The sequence below is a fragment of the Hylobates moloch genome, unplaced genomic scaffold, assembly GCF_009828535.3.
Source record: "Hylobates moloch isolate HMO894 unplaced genomic scaffold, HMol_V3 SCAFFOLD_8, whole genome shotgun sequence".
Classification (NCBI taxonomy): domain Eukaryota; kingdom Metazoa; phylum Chordata; class Mammalia; order Primates; family Hylobatidae; genus Hylobates; species Hylobates moloch.
This window is the reverse complement of record NW_026652283.1, coordinates 76,701,835-76,715,956: the sequence shown is the minus strand read 5'-3', so window position 1 is coordinate 76,715,956 and position 14,122 is coordinate 76,701,835. Positions and strand designations below refer to the sequence as shown.

The following is a 14,122-nucleotide window of genomic DNA, read 5'->3' as shown; positions in this document are numbered from 1 at the left end:
CTCCACCCCCTGGGTTCACGCCATTCTCCTGCTTCAGCCTCCCAACTAATTGGGACTACAGGTGCCCACCACCATGCCCGGCTAATTTTTTGTATTTTTAGTAGAGACAGGGTTTCACTGTGTTAGCCAGGATGGTCTCGATCTCCTAACCTTGTGATCCGCCCACCTCGGCCTCCCAAAGTGCTGGGATTACAGGCATGAGTCATTGCGCCCAGCCTATTTTTTTTTTTAAGTGACAGGGTCTTGCACTGTCACAGGGATGTAGTGCAGCGTGACCATAGCTCACTATAGCCTCTAATTCCTGAGCTTAAGCAATCATCCTGCCTCAGCCTCCCAAGTAGCCAGAACTATAGGAATGCACTACCATGTCCAACTAATTCTTAAATTTTTTGTAGTGATGGGGTCTATGTTGTCCCGGTTGGTCTTGAACTCCTGGCCTCAAGCAATCCTCCCACCTCGGCCTCCCAAAGCAATGAGATTACAGGCATGATTATACCACACCAGGCCTTTTTTTTTTTTTTTTTGGTATTTTATTTTATTATTTTATTTTTATTTCATTTCATTTGATTTTTTGAGATAGGGTCTTGCTCTGTTGCTCAGGCTGGAGTGCAGTGGCATGCTCATGGCTCACTGCAGCCTCAACCTCCTGGGTTCAAGAAATCCTCTTACCTCAGCCTCCTGAGTAGCTGGGACTACAGGCATGAGCCACTTTGCCTGGCTAATTTTTGTATTTTTTGTAGACACAAGTTTTCATCATGTTGCCCAGGCTGGTCTCAAACTCCTGGACTCAAGCAATCTGCCCTCCTCAGCCTCCCAAAGTACAGGCATGAGCCACCGTACCCAGCAGGCCTGTTTTTTAAAAAATCTTGTTACACTGACATTCTTTTTTCCCTATGACAAGAGTTTGGTTTAATGACTTAATATTTACATATGAACTTAAGCTTCACTACCATCTCTTAAACCTAAAAAACAACACAACTGTCTAACTTGAAGAAAAGTCACATGAAAAACCACAAACATTTATCTATTTATTTATTTTTAAAAATCAATTTTCATGTAACTTTTCAGGAATACCTCTGTTGCATAACATAAGATATACCTTTTATGGAGACATGCAAATGAAATAATTTTAAAAACACGAAAAAATTTATAGGCATTAGTTCCTTGTTTTGACACAATTCTCCAATAAACACATGCTCTCCAGTTTGCTGCAAAAGAATAAACTAGGCCAGGCGTGGTGGCTCACGCCTGTAATCCCAGCACTTTGGGAGGCCAAGGTGGGAGGATCACCTGAAGTCAGGAGTTCAAGACCAGCCTGGCCAAATGGTGAAACCCCGCCTCTACCAAAAACACAAAAATTAGCCGGGCATGGTGGTGCACGCCTGTAGTCCCAGCTACTTGGGAGGCTGATGCAGGAGAATCGCTTGAACCCGGGAGGCAGAGGTTGCAGTGAGCCAAGATGACGCTACTGCACTCCAGCCTGGGTGACAGAGTGAGACTCCGTCAAAAAAACAAAAAATAATAATAAGCTGATCACCTGAAGGTAGCTCTTTAAAATGGATTTCCTCTGCCTCTTCTGCAACCTTCCCATGAAGTATCAGTGTGTCCCGATATTTCCGATGAAGTTTGAATTCTGACGCTGGGTTTGCTACCGGGACATCTTCACAGCTCTCTTTAGAATCCAGTTTCAGGGTCTGAGTCATCAGTTGTACCAAGGCATTAATTTCATTTGTCTGACCTTTCCTGGGGGAAAAAAATATCCCTTTGTTATTTAATTGGCTTCATGAGAATTTTTCATTAAAAAATTACGTGCAAAACGACCTTTCGGGAGTTCTGCTTTGAAATGTCCAAGTAAGCTCCTACAGACTGACCTGACCCTTCCACAAATAACAACTACAAATACTAGACAAAATACAAAACTCAACAACATAAAGGCAATGCAGAATAAACAAAATCTGCAGGCAGATCTTGGAGAAGAGTCAACACCTTTAAGCCTAAGGGCAGGCTATGGGCAGATCAAAGTACAAGAGAACTCACAATCTTATGGAAAGCACAGAGTTCAGAACAAGCACTGTCACTAGAAAGTGAGACAGGAACCTTGGAGAGAGTCTAAAAGAAACGGCCCAAATTCTGCCTATTTCAAAGTAACTTAACTATACTCAAGTACAAAGTTCAAGAATATTTAAAGAAAAACAAAATACCAGCTTCCAATGAGGTAAAATTCAGTGTCTAGCATCCCATCAAAAATAACCAGATGGGCAAAGAAGCAGGAAAATATCATACATTTGTGAAGAGAAAGAAATCAGTTAATAGAAACATATTCAAAAGTGACACGACTGATAGAATTAATAAATGAGGACATTAAAATGGGTAGTATAAATATATTCCATATGGCCAAGGTAGAAGAAAACATGAACATGTTAAGGAGAGACACAAAGACATTAAAAAAAGACCCAAATCAAATTTATAGAAATGAAAGATACAATATATTAAATACACGGGATAGAATTAACAGATTAGACACTGCAGAAGAAAAGATTAATGAACTCAAAGACATAGCAATAGAATCTATGAAATGTGAAACAGAAAAAAAGTAAAAATAGGCCAGGTGCAGTGGCTCATGCCTGTAATACCAGCACTCAGGGAGGCCAAGGTGGGCAGATCACCTGAGATCAGGAGTTCGAGACCAGCCTGGCCAATATGGTGAAACCCGGTCTCTACTAAAAATACAAAAATGTAGCTGGGCGTGGTGGCATGTGCCTGTAATCCCAGCTACTCGGCAGGGCTGAGACAGGAGAATACCTTGAACTCAGGAGGCAGAGGTTGCAGTGAGCCGAAATCATGCCACTGCACTCCAGTCTGGACGACAGAGTGAGACTCTGTCTCAAAAAATAAATAAAATAAATAAAATATTTTTTTAAAAAGTAAAAATAAACAGAGCATCAGTGAGCTGTGGCACAAATTTAAGGAACCTAATATACATGTAATTGGAATCCCTAAGAGGGCAGGAAGAAGTCCAAAAAAAAAAGTGAAGAAATAATGGCCAGGCGGGGCGTGGTGGCTCACGCCTGTAATCCTAGCACTTTGGGAGGCCGAGGTGGGCGGATCACAAGGTCAAGAGATCGAGACCATCCTGGCGAACATGGTGAAAGCCCATCTCTACTAAAAAAATACAAAAAATTAGCCGGGTGTGGTGGCGGGCACTTGTGGTCCCAGCTATTTGGGAGGCTGAGTCAGGAGAATGGTGTGAACCCGGGCGGCGGAGCTTGAGCTTGCAGTGAGCTGAGATCGTGCCACTGCACTTCAGCCTGGGCACAGAGTGAAATAATGGCCAAAGTTTTCCTTTACTGTTTTTTTTTTTTTTTGAGACGGAGTCTTGCTCTGTCACCCAGGCTGGAGTGCAGTGGCGCAACCTCAGCTCACTGCAAGCTCCACCTCCTTGGTTCACGCCATTCGCCTGCCTCAGCCTCCTGAGTAGCTGGGACTACAGGTGCCTACCACTACGCCCGGCTAATTTTTTTTGTATTCTTAGTAGAGACGAGGTTTCACCGTGTTAGCCAGGACAGTCTCGATCCGATCTCCTAACCTCATGATCTGCCTGCCTCAGCCTCCCAAAGTGCTGGGATTACAGGCGTGAGCCACCACGCCCGGCCTCTTTATTCTTTTTTTAGTCTTGCTCTGTCGCCAAGGCTGGAGTACAGTGGCATGATCTCACCCGGCTCATTGCATTCTCTGCCTTCCGGGTTCAAGTGATTCTCCTGACTCAGCCTTCTGAGTAGCTGGGATTACAGGCATGTGCCACCATGCCCAGCTAACTTTTTTGAATTTTTAGTAGAGACAGGGTTTCACCATGTTGGCCAGGCTGGTCTTGAACTCCTGGCCTCAAGTGATCCGCCCGACTCGGCCTCCCAAAGTGCCGGGATTACAGGCGTGAGCCACTGCACCTGGCCAGCCAAAGTTTTTCTAAATCTGATGAAAACTATGTATCTACACATCTAACAAGACATTCTTTAAGAATTCTGAATGAAAATCAGATGTGTGGCCGGGCATGGTGGCTCAGGCCTATAATCTCAGCACTTTGGGAGGCGGAGGGGAGTGGATCACAAGGTCAGGATATCGAGACCATCCTGGCTAATACGGTCAAACCCCGTCTCCACTAAAAATACAAAAAATTAGCGGGGTGTGGTGGTACGTGCCCGTAGTCCCAGCTACTCGGGAGGCTGGGGCAGAAAAATTGCTTGAACCCAGGAGGCAAAGGTTGCAGCAAGCCGAGATTGTGCCACTGCACTCCAGGCTGGGCGACAGAGCAAGATTCCGTCTCAAAAAAAAAAAAAAGAAGAAAATCAGACGTGTGCATAGAAGAGACATTTTTGGCCAGGCGCAGTGGTTCACACCTGTAATCTCAGCACTTAGAGAGGCCGAGGCAGGCGGATCACCTGAGGTCAGAAGTCAAGACCAGCCTGACCAACATGGAGAAAGGCTGTTTCTACTAAAAATACAAAATTAGCCAGGTGTGGTGGCGGGCACCTGTAATCCCAGCTACTAGGGAGGCTGAGGCAGAAGAATCGCTTGAACCCAGGAGGCAGAGGTTGCAGTGAGCCGAGATCATGCCACTGCACTCCAGCCTGGGCAACAAGAGCGAAACTCTGTCTCAAAAAAAAAAAAAAAAGAGACATTTTTAGCTCCAGCATATGCCACAAACCATTTATAATTTTATCAGTGGGAAACTAGAGATCTGAATACTACTGAAAATGTACATTTAATATTCATTAAAACAGAAATAGTTTATAAAGGGAGACAGAAAAACAAAAACTTACCCTTCCCTGTAATCCCCATCTGACTTATCAGTTGAACTTGTAGAAGAACTTAACTCATCCTCAGACAGACAATGAATCAGTTTCCTTTCCTAATAAATGTTTGGAAGAAATAAAATTCTACATGACAACACAACCAGAATGTGATACTTGAACCAGTCTTAGATGCAACAACTAGACACAATACATTCCTAGGTGCAATATAACAGGAGAATCTAACAAATACAAAAATTGTTCCCATATGATTTGTGGCAAAAAGAAAAAAACATTGAAGTGATTTTACCCATATGATATCCCAGTTCACTCATAAAGTTCACAAGAATAACTGAAGAACATCAGGTGAAATTTTTTATTTTGTTTGTTTTGTTTTGTTTTTTGATTTTTGTGTTTTTTTGAGACAGGCTAGAGTGCAGTGACACGATCTCGGCTCATGGCAACTTCCGACTCTCTGGTTCGTGATTTTCCTGCGAGTAGCTGGGATTACAGGCATGTGCCACAACGCCCAGCTAATTTTTGTATTTTTAGTAGAGACAGGGTTTCACCATGTTGGCCAGGCTGGTCTCCAACTCCTGACCTCATGATCTACCCGCCTCGGCCTCCCAAAGTGCTGGGATTACAGGCGTGAGCCACCACGCCTGGCCAAGGTGAAGTTTTACGAGGGTCCTGGAGAGTCTCAGCTATGAAGAAATTTCCAGAGGACAGTGGATGGCTAGTTCTGGTTTATCAACTCCTAAGCAGAAGGCTTGTTCTATAGGAATGTTGGCATTTTAAATTACCTAGGCAACCTCAGTTTGTCTTTTTTTGTTTTGTTTTTTTGGATACAGGGGTGTCACTATGTTGCCCAGGCTGGCCACAAACTCCTGGGCTCAAGCAATCCTTCTTCCTTGGCCTCCCAAGTAGCTGGGATAACACCCACAAGCCACCATGCCCAGCTTCAGCTTGCTCTTAATGTGAGACTGTTAAAGTGCTTTAAAGGATTACCTAAAAATACACATAAACCTTACAACTCTGGGATATGGAAGGCAGCCTCTATCAGTGAAATAACTAAATGATATAGTTAAAGAAATAATACATCCAATACTTTCAAAGAGCAGGAAGAATTCCCAGAGTATTATACAGAGAGGTGAACATGGGTTAGAAACCTAGCAATTACCCATTTAGCCATCAGATGGTGTCCCTACATCATCTACAGGCAAGAAGGTAAACTACATTGACACAAATAAGAAACTGAGGAATGATTAGCAGGTGAGACTCAAATCTGGCGACACAGATGGGTATGTTGGTATCACAGCAGATTGAGCAAAATGTTGCCTAGTGCAAGCCCTTAGAAAGCTGTTTTTTATTTATTTATTATTTATTTATTTATTTTTTATTTATATTTTTGAGACAGAGTCTTGCTCTGTCACCCAGGCTAAAGCACAGTGGTGTGAACACAACTCACTCAGCCTCGACCTCTTGGGCTCAAGCGATCCTTCCACCTCAGCCTCTGAGTGGCTGGGACTACAGGTGTGCGCCACCTTGCCAGGGAATTTTTTTTTCTTAGAGACAGGGTCCAACTATGTTGCCCAGATTGATCTCAAACTCCTGGGCTAAAGCAATCTTCTCACCTTGGCCTCCCAAAGTGCAAGTATTATAAGCGTGAGCCACTGCATCAGGAAGTCCTGTTTTAAAGAACAACCTACAAAATATTTTTAATTAGGCTATCAATTGTTTACAAGAGTACCTGAAAAATTTATTCCCTTAATGGGTCAAACATAATCCTTTTGACTATTATTTACCAGTTCCTTTCTTTATCAAGAGTGAAAAGATGTAACAAGCTGGCCCTGTCCCAAAAATAAATGGAGCTGACATTTAAAAGGTTTACTGCATTAGGCCTGCCAGATGCAGACTGTCCATCTTCTCTCTTAGGAGTACGTAATGCACCTGAGTGACGCCGCAGTCAGAGGAGAGCCGTCGGGCAGGCATGGGCTGGTCTTCCTCCTGGGGTTTTCCTGGCCCTGCTACACTCAGAGAAGCTTTCCTCCCTGGAGGGCCTGAAAAAGGAAACATCCCCAGTAGTTGTTTGTGATGGGCTGCCCCAACTGAAGAGGGCTTTGTATTTGGTATGGAACATACCCCAGCAAGAGCTAGTCCAAAAGTAACTCAAACAGCACATTTATCATTTCTCTGGTGTCTGACACCTTAACTGAAATCTTAGCTCTGGGTCCACCAGCTCTGTGACCTTGGGCAAGTTACTTAACTCCTCAGAGCCTCTGTTTCCTTAGCTGCAAAATGGGGATAATGCTGCATATTTTGGCAGTACTGTAAATATGAAATGAGATAATTTCCTTAGCTGCAAAATGGGGATAATGCTGCATATTTTGGCAGTACTGCAAATATGAAACTTAATATGTTTACCATAATGCCTAAGACATGGTCAGCATTCAATAAATGGAAACTGCTAGTACTATCTTTAAAAAATAATAAAAAGAATGATAGCCCTCAGCCTAGAGCAGCACCACTCCCCGAGCAACCTCCCTCTGTTCCTAAGATGGGAGCAATTCACTGACCAGTGGACACTGGACATGGAAAAATGTTAAACATTCACTTGATTTCCAGTCTAAAACCTCCCAGGACTTACTGCCACTCAAAGCCCTCTTGTTATTTCTTTAATATCCCCCTCCTCTGATATTTGAACCGGATTCAACACCCTATGATGATTTCTTAAAAGACTTGACTAAGAAATTTCAAAATCTTTTCCAAATCGGTTTCCTACATGTTTTACTGCGGCTGGAAAGTTTCAACCTCTCATAGTCAGAACCAGTGTTTCTGTCCACGAACCATACGCCCCTAACTGCCAATTAGATGAAGAAGTCAACTTTACCTGAAGAGGACATTTCTTCCTGTGACTGCTTTAGTCGCCTCCTCTCTCTGGCTGATAATGGTCGATCCTTTAAAAGAAAGTCACAGAGTCACTTCCATTCCTACTTGCTATTCTTATAACACCTACAATCCATGATGTATCATTCAGCATTAAGAAAAAGGTCTCGGCTGGATGTGGTGGCTCACACTTGTAATCCCAGCACTCTGGGAGGCTGGGGTGGGCAGATCACGAGGTCAGGAGTTCAAGGCCAGACTGGCCAACATGGTGAAACCCCGTCTCTACTAAAAATACAAAAATTAGCCGAACATGGTGGCGCGTGCCTATAATCCCAGCTACTCGGGAGGCTGAGGCAGGAGAATTGCTTGAACCTGGGAGGCGGTGGTTGCAATGAGCTGATATCGCGCCATTGCACTCCAGCCTGGGTGACAGAGCAAGAGCAACACTCCGTCTCAAAAAAAAAAAAAAAAAAAAAAAAAAGAAAAAGGTCTTACTCCAGCCTGGGTGACACAGCAAGACCAAAAAAAACAGGTCTTGTGCTGGACTTAGAGCAGTGTCCATTGGAAACCAGCCCACAGCAGGGTTATAGCTACTAGTGAGAAGTGATCACAATGATCACAGCCCTCGTTTCTGGGAGGTGCTCATTTTTGGAAGGGCAAATGGGGACTTTCATATTTGTCATATTCAGAATCTACTTGGTTTCTTTTTTTTTTTTTTTTTTTTTTTTTTTTTGAGATGGAGTCTCGCTCACCAGGCTAGAGTGCAGTGGCCTGATCTCAGCTCACTGCAAGCTCTGCCCCCCGGGTTCACGCCATTCTCCTGCCTCAGCCTCTCGAGTAGCTGGGACCACAGGCGCCTGCCACCACACCCAGCTAATTTTATTTTTGTATTTTTAGTAGAGATGGGGTTTCACTGTGTTAGCCAGGATGGTCTCGATCTCCTGACCTCGTGATCTGCCCACCTCAGCCTCCCAAAGTGCTGGGATTACAGGCGTGAGCCACCGCGCCTGGCCTACTTGGTTTCTTTAATTCACTGGAAGTGACCATCTCTGAAACCACAGAATCTGTCCATTTCAATCAAAGATTCTGCTGAGGCTGGGTGCAGTGGCTCATACTTATAATCCCAGCACTTTGGGAGGCCAAGGAAGGTGGATCATCTGAGGTCAGGAGTTTGAGACAAGCCTGGCCAAATGGCGAAACCCTATCTCTACTAAAATACAAAAATTAGCCGAGCGTGGTGGCTGGCACCTGTAGTTCCAGCTACTCAGGAGGCTGAGGCAGGAGAATTGCTTGAACCCAGGAGACGGAGGTTGTAGTGAGCCAAGATTGTGCCACTGCACTCCAGCCTGGGCAACAGAGCGAGAATCCATCTCAAAAAAAAAAAAAAGATTCTGCTGAGATCACACCTGTCCCATCTGTTCCTTCAAGTGTTTGGCAAGAAGCAGAGCTAAGATGTTTTAATACAAAACTTCACAATATACACAAGACTTTACAACCAAAAAGCTTTATAAGAAGGTTTTAGAGGGTTTTTGCTTTGAGACAGGTTATCGCTCTGTCACCCAGGCTGAAGTACGTGGCACGATCTTGGCTCACCTTAACCTCTGCCTTTTGGGTTCAAGCCATCCTCCCAACTCGGCCTGATGAGTAGCTGGGACTATAGGCACGTGCCACCACATTTCGCTAATTTTTAAATTTTTTGTAGAGACAAGGTCTCACTATATTGCCCAGGCCAGTCTTGAACTCTTGGGCTCAACTGATCCTCTTGCTTCAGCCTCCCCAAGTGCTGGGATTACATGCATGAGCCACCACACCTGGTTATAAGGTTTTTAAAAATCCAGCATATGTTCCCACCAACCTTTGATGATGACATCTCACTGCTCCTTGAACTGCTCACAGACCCAGTGACCACTCTATGTTGGTTTTCAGCCTCTTTTTGGGTTGATGTGATATCCACTTTCCCAACAATGGGATGAGAAGGGAAAAATCGAGGAGGCGACTCTTGGAACTTAAATAATTAAAAAAGAAGATTATCCATTTCATATATAGCCCCTTCCAACGTTCCCCTATCAGCAGGTTCCCTATGTATTTGTCCGTGGTTTGCTCTTAAAGCCTTCAAAACATTGCATTTTTTTTTGGAAAGACTCTGCCAAAAGTCAATCATCTAAGAAGGTTATGGAGAGGATACGTGTTGAAGTTATTTCTAGAAATGAGATGTCAACATGATTCTGTGGAGAATCTGAAGAAAGAACGGTTCATCAGTACAATACAGATGGGGCCAAAGGTTTACCCTCATTAGCCTATTCCTTTAACTTTCAAAATGATCTGTCCATCTTTGCTGGATAAGATAAAATCCTTACTCTGCTTCAAACTCACTGATATTTGAAAACTAGTATTTAGGATGTTGCCATTGTCACTCTTCTGTATATGTTCCTTGCATTTCTTACATGCCTTTTTGGCAATTGTTAATTGCTCTAAATAGAAATTGAGCTTCCCAAAGTCCACCTCCAAAACCAAAGCAAAATGACTTATAGCAAAGAGATCTCTGCCAACCTGTCTCTTTTCCCCTCTGTGCTCAGTCTGTTCTCTCTTCTTCTGCCGTCGCTGTCGAGACAGGGAAGGTTCAGACCCAGAGTTGTGTGGCTGTAAATCTGGGTGGATTCTGCCCTGTTTTTCTATAATACATTCACCAGCAACTTGATACTTAAAAAGAATAAAATAACATTTTAAAGTACAGCAGCAACCTGGTACATTGTAATCCAAAGTAAGTTGTCCATAAAAAGTGGCTTTTGTCTTTAGCATGAAAACTTTCCTCAGTTTTAAAAGCTGGTTTCCATATTGCAATTTAAAGTGTTACATGGAAGTTCTAAAATGACCCATCACAATGTAAAGTTCACAATATGGTTCAAACATAACAATGCAGAATTGAATACAGAGGTATACATAATCTTCCTCTTAGAAAACAAAAGAAGCGGGCCAGCATGGTGGCTCATGCCTGTAATCCCAGCACTTTGGGAGGCTGAGGCAGGAGGATCACGAGGTCAGGAGTTCGAGACCAGCCTGGCCAACATCATGAAACCCCATCTCTACAAAAATACAAAAATTAGCTGGGCATGGTGGCAGGCACCTGTAATCCCAGCTACTCGGAAGGCTGAGGTAGGAGAATTGCTTGAACCCGGGAGGGGGAGGTTGCAGTGAACTGAGATCGTGCCATTGCACTCCAGCCTGGGTGACAGAGTGAGACTCCGTCTAAAAAAAAAAAAAAAAAAGAAAAGAAAAGAAAACAAAAGCAGTTGCAATTTCAAATTTTTGTGCAATGAAATTAAATCATAATGCAACAGTTAAAAAATAATGATTATAAAATGAAGCAAACACACACAAAAACATAAAATAATGAAAAGTCTTTTGAACATCCAAATGGCCAAACTCTCTATGCCTACTTTTAAAATTGTAAATGAAAATGAGAAGAAGCTGAGTGTGGTAGCTCACACCTGTAATCCAACACTCTGGGAAGCCAAGTCAGGAAGACCACTGGAGGCCACGAGTTCAAGATCAGCCTGAGAAACATAGTGAGACCTCCATCTCCATTAAAAAAAAAAAAAAAAAGTCAGATGTAGTGATATGCCAGATAGTCGCAGCTACCCAGGAGGCTGAGGTGAGAGGATTGCATGAGTCCAGGAGGTCAAAGCTACCATGAGCCGTGATCACGCCACTGTCCTCTAACCTGGGTGACACAGCAAGAGTGTCTCAAAAAAAAAAAAAAAAAATTCATTTATTTATGTTATCTTATTTTATTTTATTTTATTTTTTTGAGACAGAGTCTCACTCTGTCGCCCAGGCTGGAGTGCAATGGCGCGATCTTGGCTCACTGCAAGCTCTGCCTCCTGGGTTCACGCCATTCTCCTGCCTCAGCCTCCCGAGTAGCTGGGACTACAGGCGCCCGCCACCACGTCCAGCCAATTTTTTTTTTTTTTTGTATTTTTAGTAGAGACGGGGTTTCACCGTGTTAGCCAGGATGGTCTCGATCTCCTGACCTTATGATCCGCCCGCCTCGGCCTCCCAAAGTGCTGGGATTACAGGTGTGAGCCACTGTGCCTGGCCAAAATTTTTTAATAAATTAAAAAGAAAATTAGGAGTTGTCTTTCTCAAAATGAACGTTTATTTGCAGTGTTGACAGGCAAAGACAAAATGCCGACATCAGTTATCCAAATGTTCTGATTTTTTTCTCTTCCTCCAAATAAAAATAATTGTTTTAATTCAATCACTTAAATTGTGTTTAATCTAAAACTACTGATGTTTGATTCAATTATTTTTAAAAATCTCCTCATAACTTTTCATAGGTTTTCCATTCTGAAAATGAACAAATGTTTTAAGTGAATTCCAATTTAATACAAATTTATTTCCCAAGTAAACATCAGTTATTTGGATGTACCCTAAAAAGCACAACAAAAAGACCATTGAGCTTAGCATTAGATGGAGTCTTATGTGAGAAACTTAATTTCCCTGAGCCCAGTTTCATCATTTAAAAATGGATCTAATACCCACAGCCATATTGTATTACTGTTTGAGGATTAGCTGAGAGAATACACTAAAAGTACTTAGGACTATGTCTGATGCATGTTAATTAGATGCTCAGCCAGGAGCAGTGGCTCACATCCTTAATCACAGCACTTTGAGAGGCCAAGGTGGGAGGATGATTTGAGCCGAGCCAGGAGTTTGAGACCAGCCCAGACAACACAGGGAGATCCTGTCTCTACAAAAAATAGAAAAAATTAGCCAGGCATGCTGGCGTACGCCCATAGTCCCAGCTACTCGAGAGGCTAAGATTGGAGGATCACTTGAGCCTAGGAGGCGGAGGCTGCAGTGAGCTGAGATCACATCACTGCACTCCAGCCTCAGCAACAGAGCAAGGCCCTGAAGAAGAGGAAGAGGGGAGGGGAGGTGAGGATGGGAGACAATATTTTATTTTATTTTTTTTGTTTTTTTGAGATGGAGTCTTGCCCCGTCACCCAGGCTGGAGTGCACTGGGGCAATCTCAGCTCACTGCAACCTCTGCCTCCCAAGTTCAAGCGATTCTCCTGCCTCAGCGTCCTGAGTAGCTGGAATTATAGGCGCGTGCCACCATGCCCGGCTAATTTTTGTATTTTTAGTAGAAACAGGGTTTCACTATGTTGGCCAGGCTGGTCTTGAACTCCTGAGCTCAAGGGATCCTCCTGCCTTGGCCTCCCAAACTGCTGGGATTACAGGCGTGAGCCACCATTCCTGGACGGGAGACAATATTTTCAAATGCTGTATCTAATAAGGAACTGGTATCTAGAATAAAGAACTCTTAGAATTCAATAATAAAATGATAAATAAACCAATTTTGAAATTGGCAAAGAATTCAAATAGATTATTTCTCCAAAGGAGAAATACTGGCCAAAGTATATAAAAAGATGCTCAAGGCTGGGTGTGGTGGCTCAGGCCTGTAATCCCAGCACTTTGGGAGGCCAAGGCAGGCTGATCACTTGAGGTCAGAAGTTTGTGACCAGCCTGAACAACATGGTAAAACCCCATCTCTGCTAGAAAAACTACAAAAATTAGCCGGGCGTGGTGGCACACGCCTGTAATCCCAGCTACTCTGGAGGCTGAGGCTGGAGAATCACTTGAACCCAGGAGGCGGAGGTTGCTGTGAGCCAAGATTGTGCCACTGCACTCCCGCTTGGGCGACAGGGCAAGACTCTGTCTCAAAAAAAAAAGAAAACGAAAAACATGCTCAACATCATTGGTCATTAGGGAGATGCAAATCACAACCACTTCATACCTACTAGGATGACTATGTTCAAGTCGATGAACAGTAACAAGTGTTAGCATGGATGCAGATAAACTGGAACCCTCATATATTGCTGGCAGAAACAAAATTATATAGTTGTTTTGGAAAATAATTTTGTAGTTTCTCAAAAAGTTTAATACATAGAGTTACCATATGACCCAGCAATTCTACTCCTAGGTACATACTCAACAGAACTGAAAATATATGTCCACACAGAAACTGGTATGCAAGTGTTCATAGCAGCATTATCCACATATAACCTTCCTCTTAGAAAACAAAAGTACCTAAAAAGTAGAAACAACCCAAATTTACATCAACTGATGAATGGATGAATAAAATATATATGGGCTGGGCATGGTGGCTCACACTTGTAATCCCAGCACTTTGGGAGGCCAAGGCAGGCAATTCACTTGAGGTCAGGAGTTTGAGACCAGTCTGGCCAACATGGTGAAACCCCATCTCTACTAAAAATACTAAAATTAGCTGGGCATGGTGGTATGCACATGCAGTCCCAGCTACTTGGGAGACTGAGGCACGAGAATCATTGAACCCAGGAGGCGGAGGTTATAGTGAGCCGAGATCGCGCCACTGTACTCTAGCCTGGGTGACAGAGTGAGACTGAAACAAACAAAAAATACAT

At 43.3% G+C, this 14,122-nt stretch overlaps 1 protein-coding gene across 5 annotated transcripts in view; it reads right to left on the bottom strand.

Annotated features, from left to right (window-relative positions):
* NEK4 (NIMA related kinase 4) overlaps window positions 1-14,122 on the bottom strand; it is a 67,137-nt gene that overhangs the window by 32,031 nt on the left and 20,984 nt on the right. For all 5 annotated transcript variants that reach the window (XR_009214412.1, XM_058442135.1, XM_032161308.2 and 2 more), the window contains exons 8-13: window positions 10,224-10,373; window positions 9,529-9,678; window positions 7,678-7,744; window positions 6,738-6,847; window positions 4,818-4,906; window positions 1,538-1,743 (exon numbers count right to left, since the gene is read on the bottom strand). Coding sequence is in view for 4 of the 5 variants with exons in the window: in XM_058442135.1 (XP_058298118.1) it covers window positions 1,538-1,743; window positions 4,818-4,906; window positions 6,738-6,847; window positions 7,678-7,744; window positions 9,529-9,678; window positions 10,224-10,373 (772 nt within the window). In the remaining variant the exon portion in view is untranslated. The remainder of the gene's footprint in view (window positions 1-1,537; window positions 1,744-4,817; window positions 4,907-6,737; window positions 6,848-7,677; window positions 7,745-9,528; window positions 9,679-10,223; window positions 10,374-14,122) is intronic.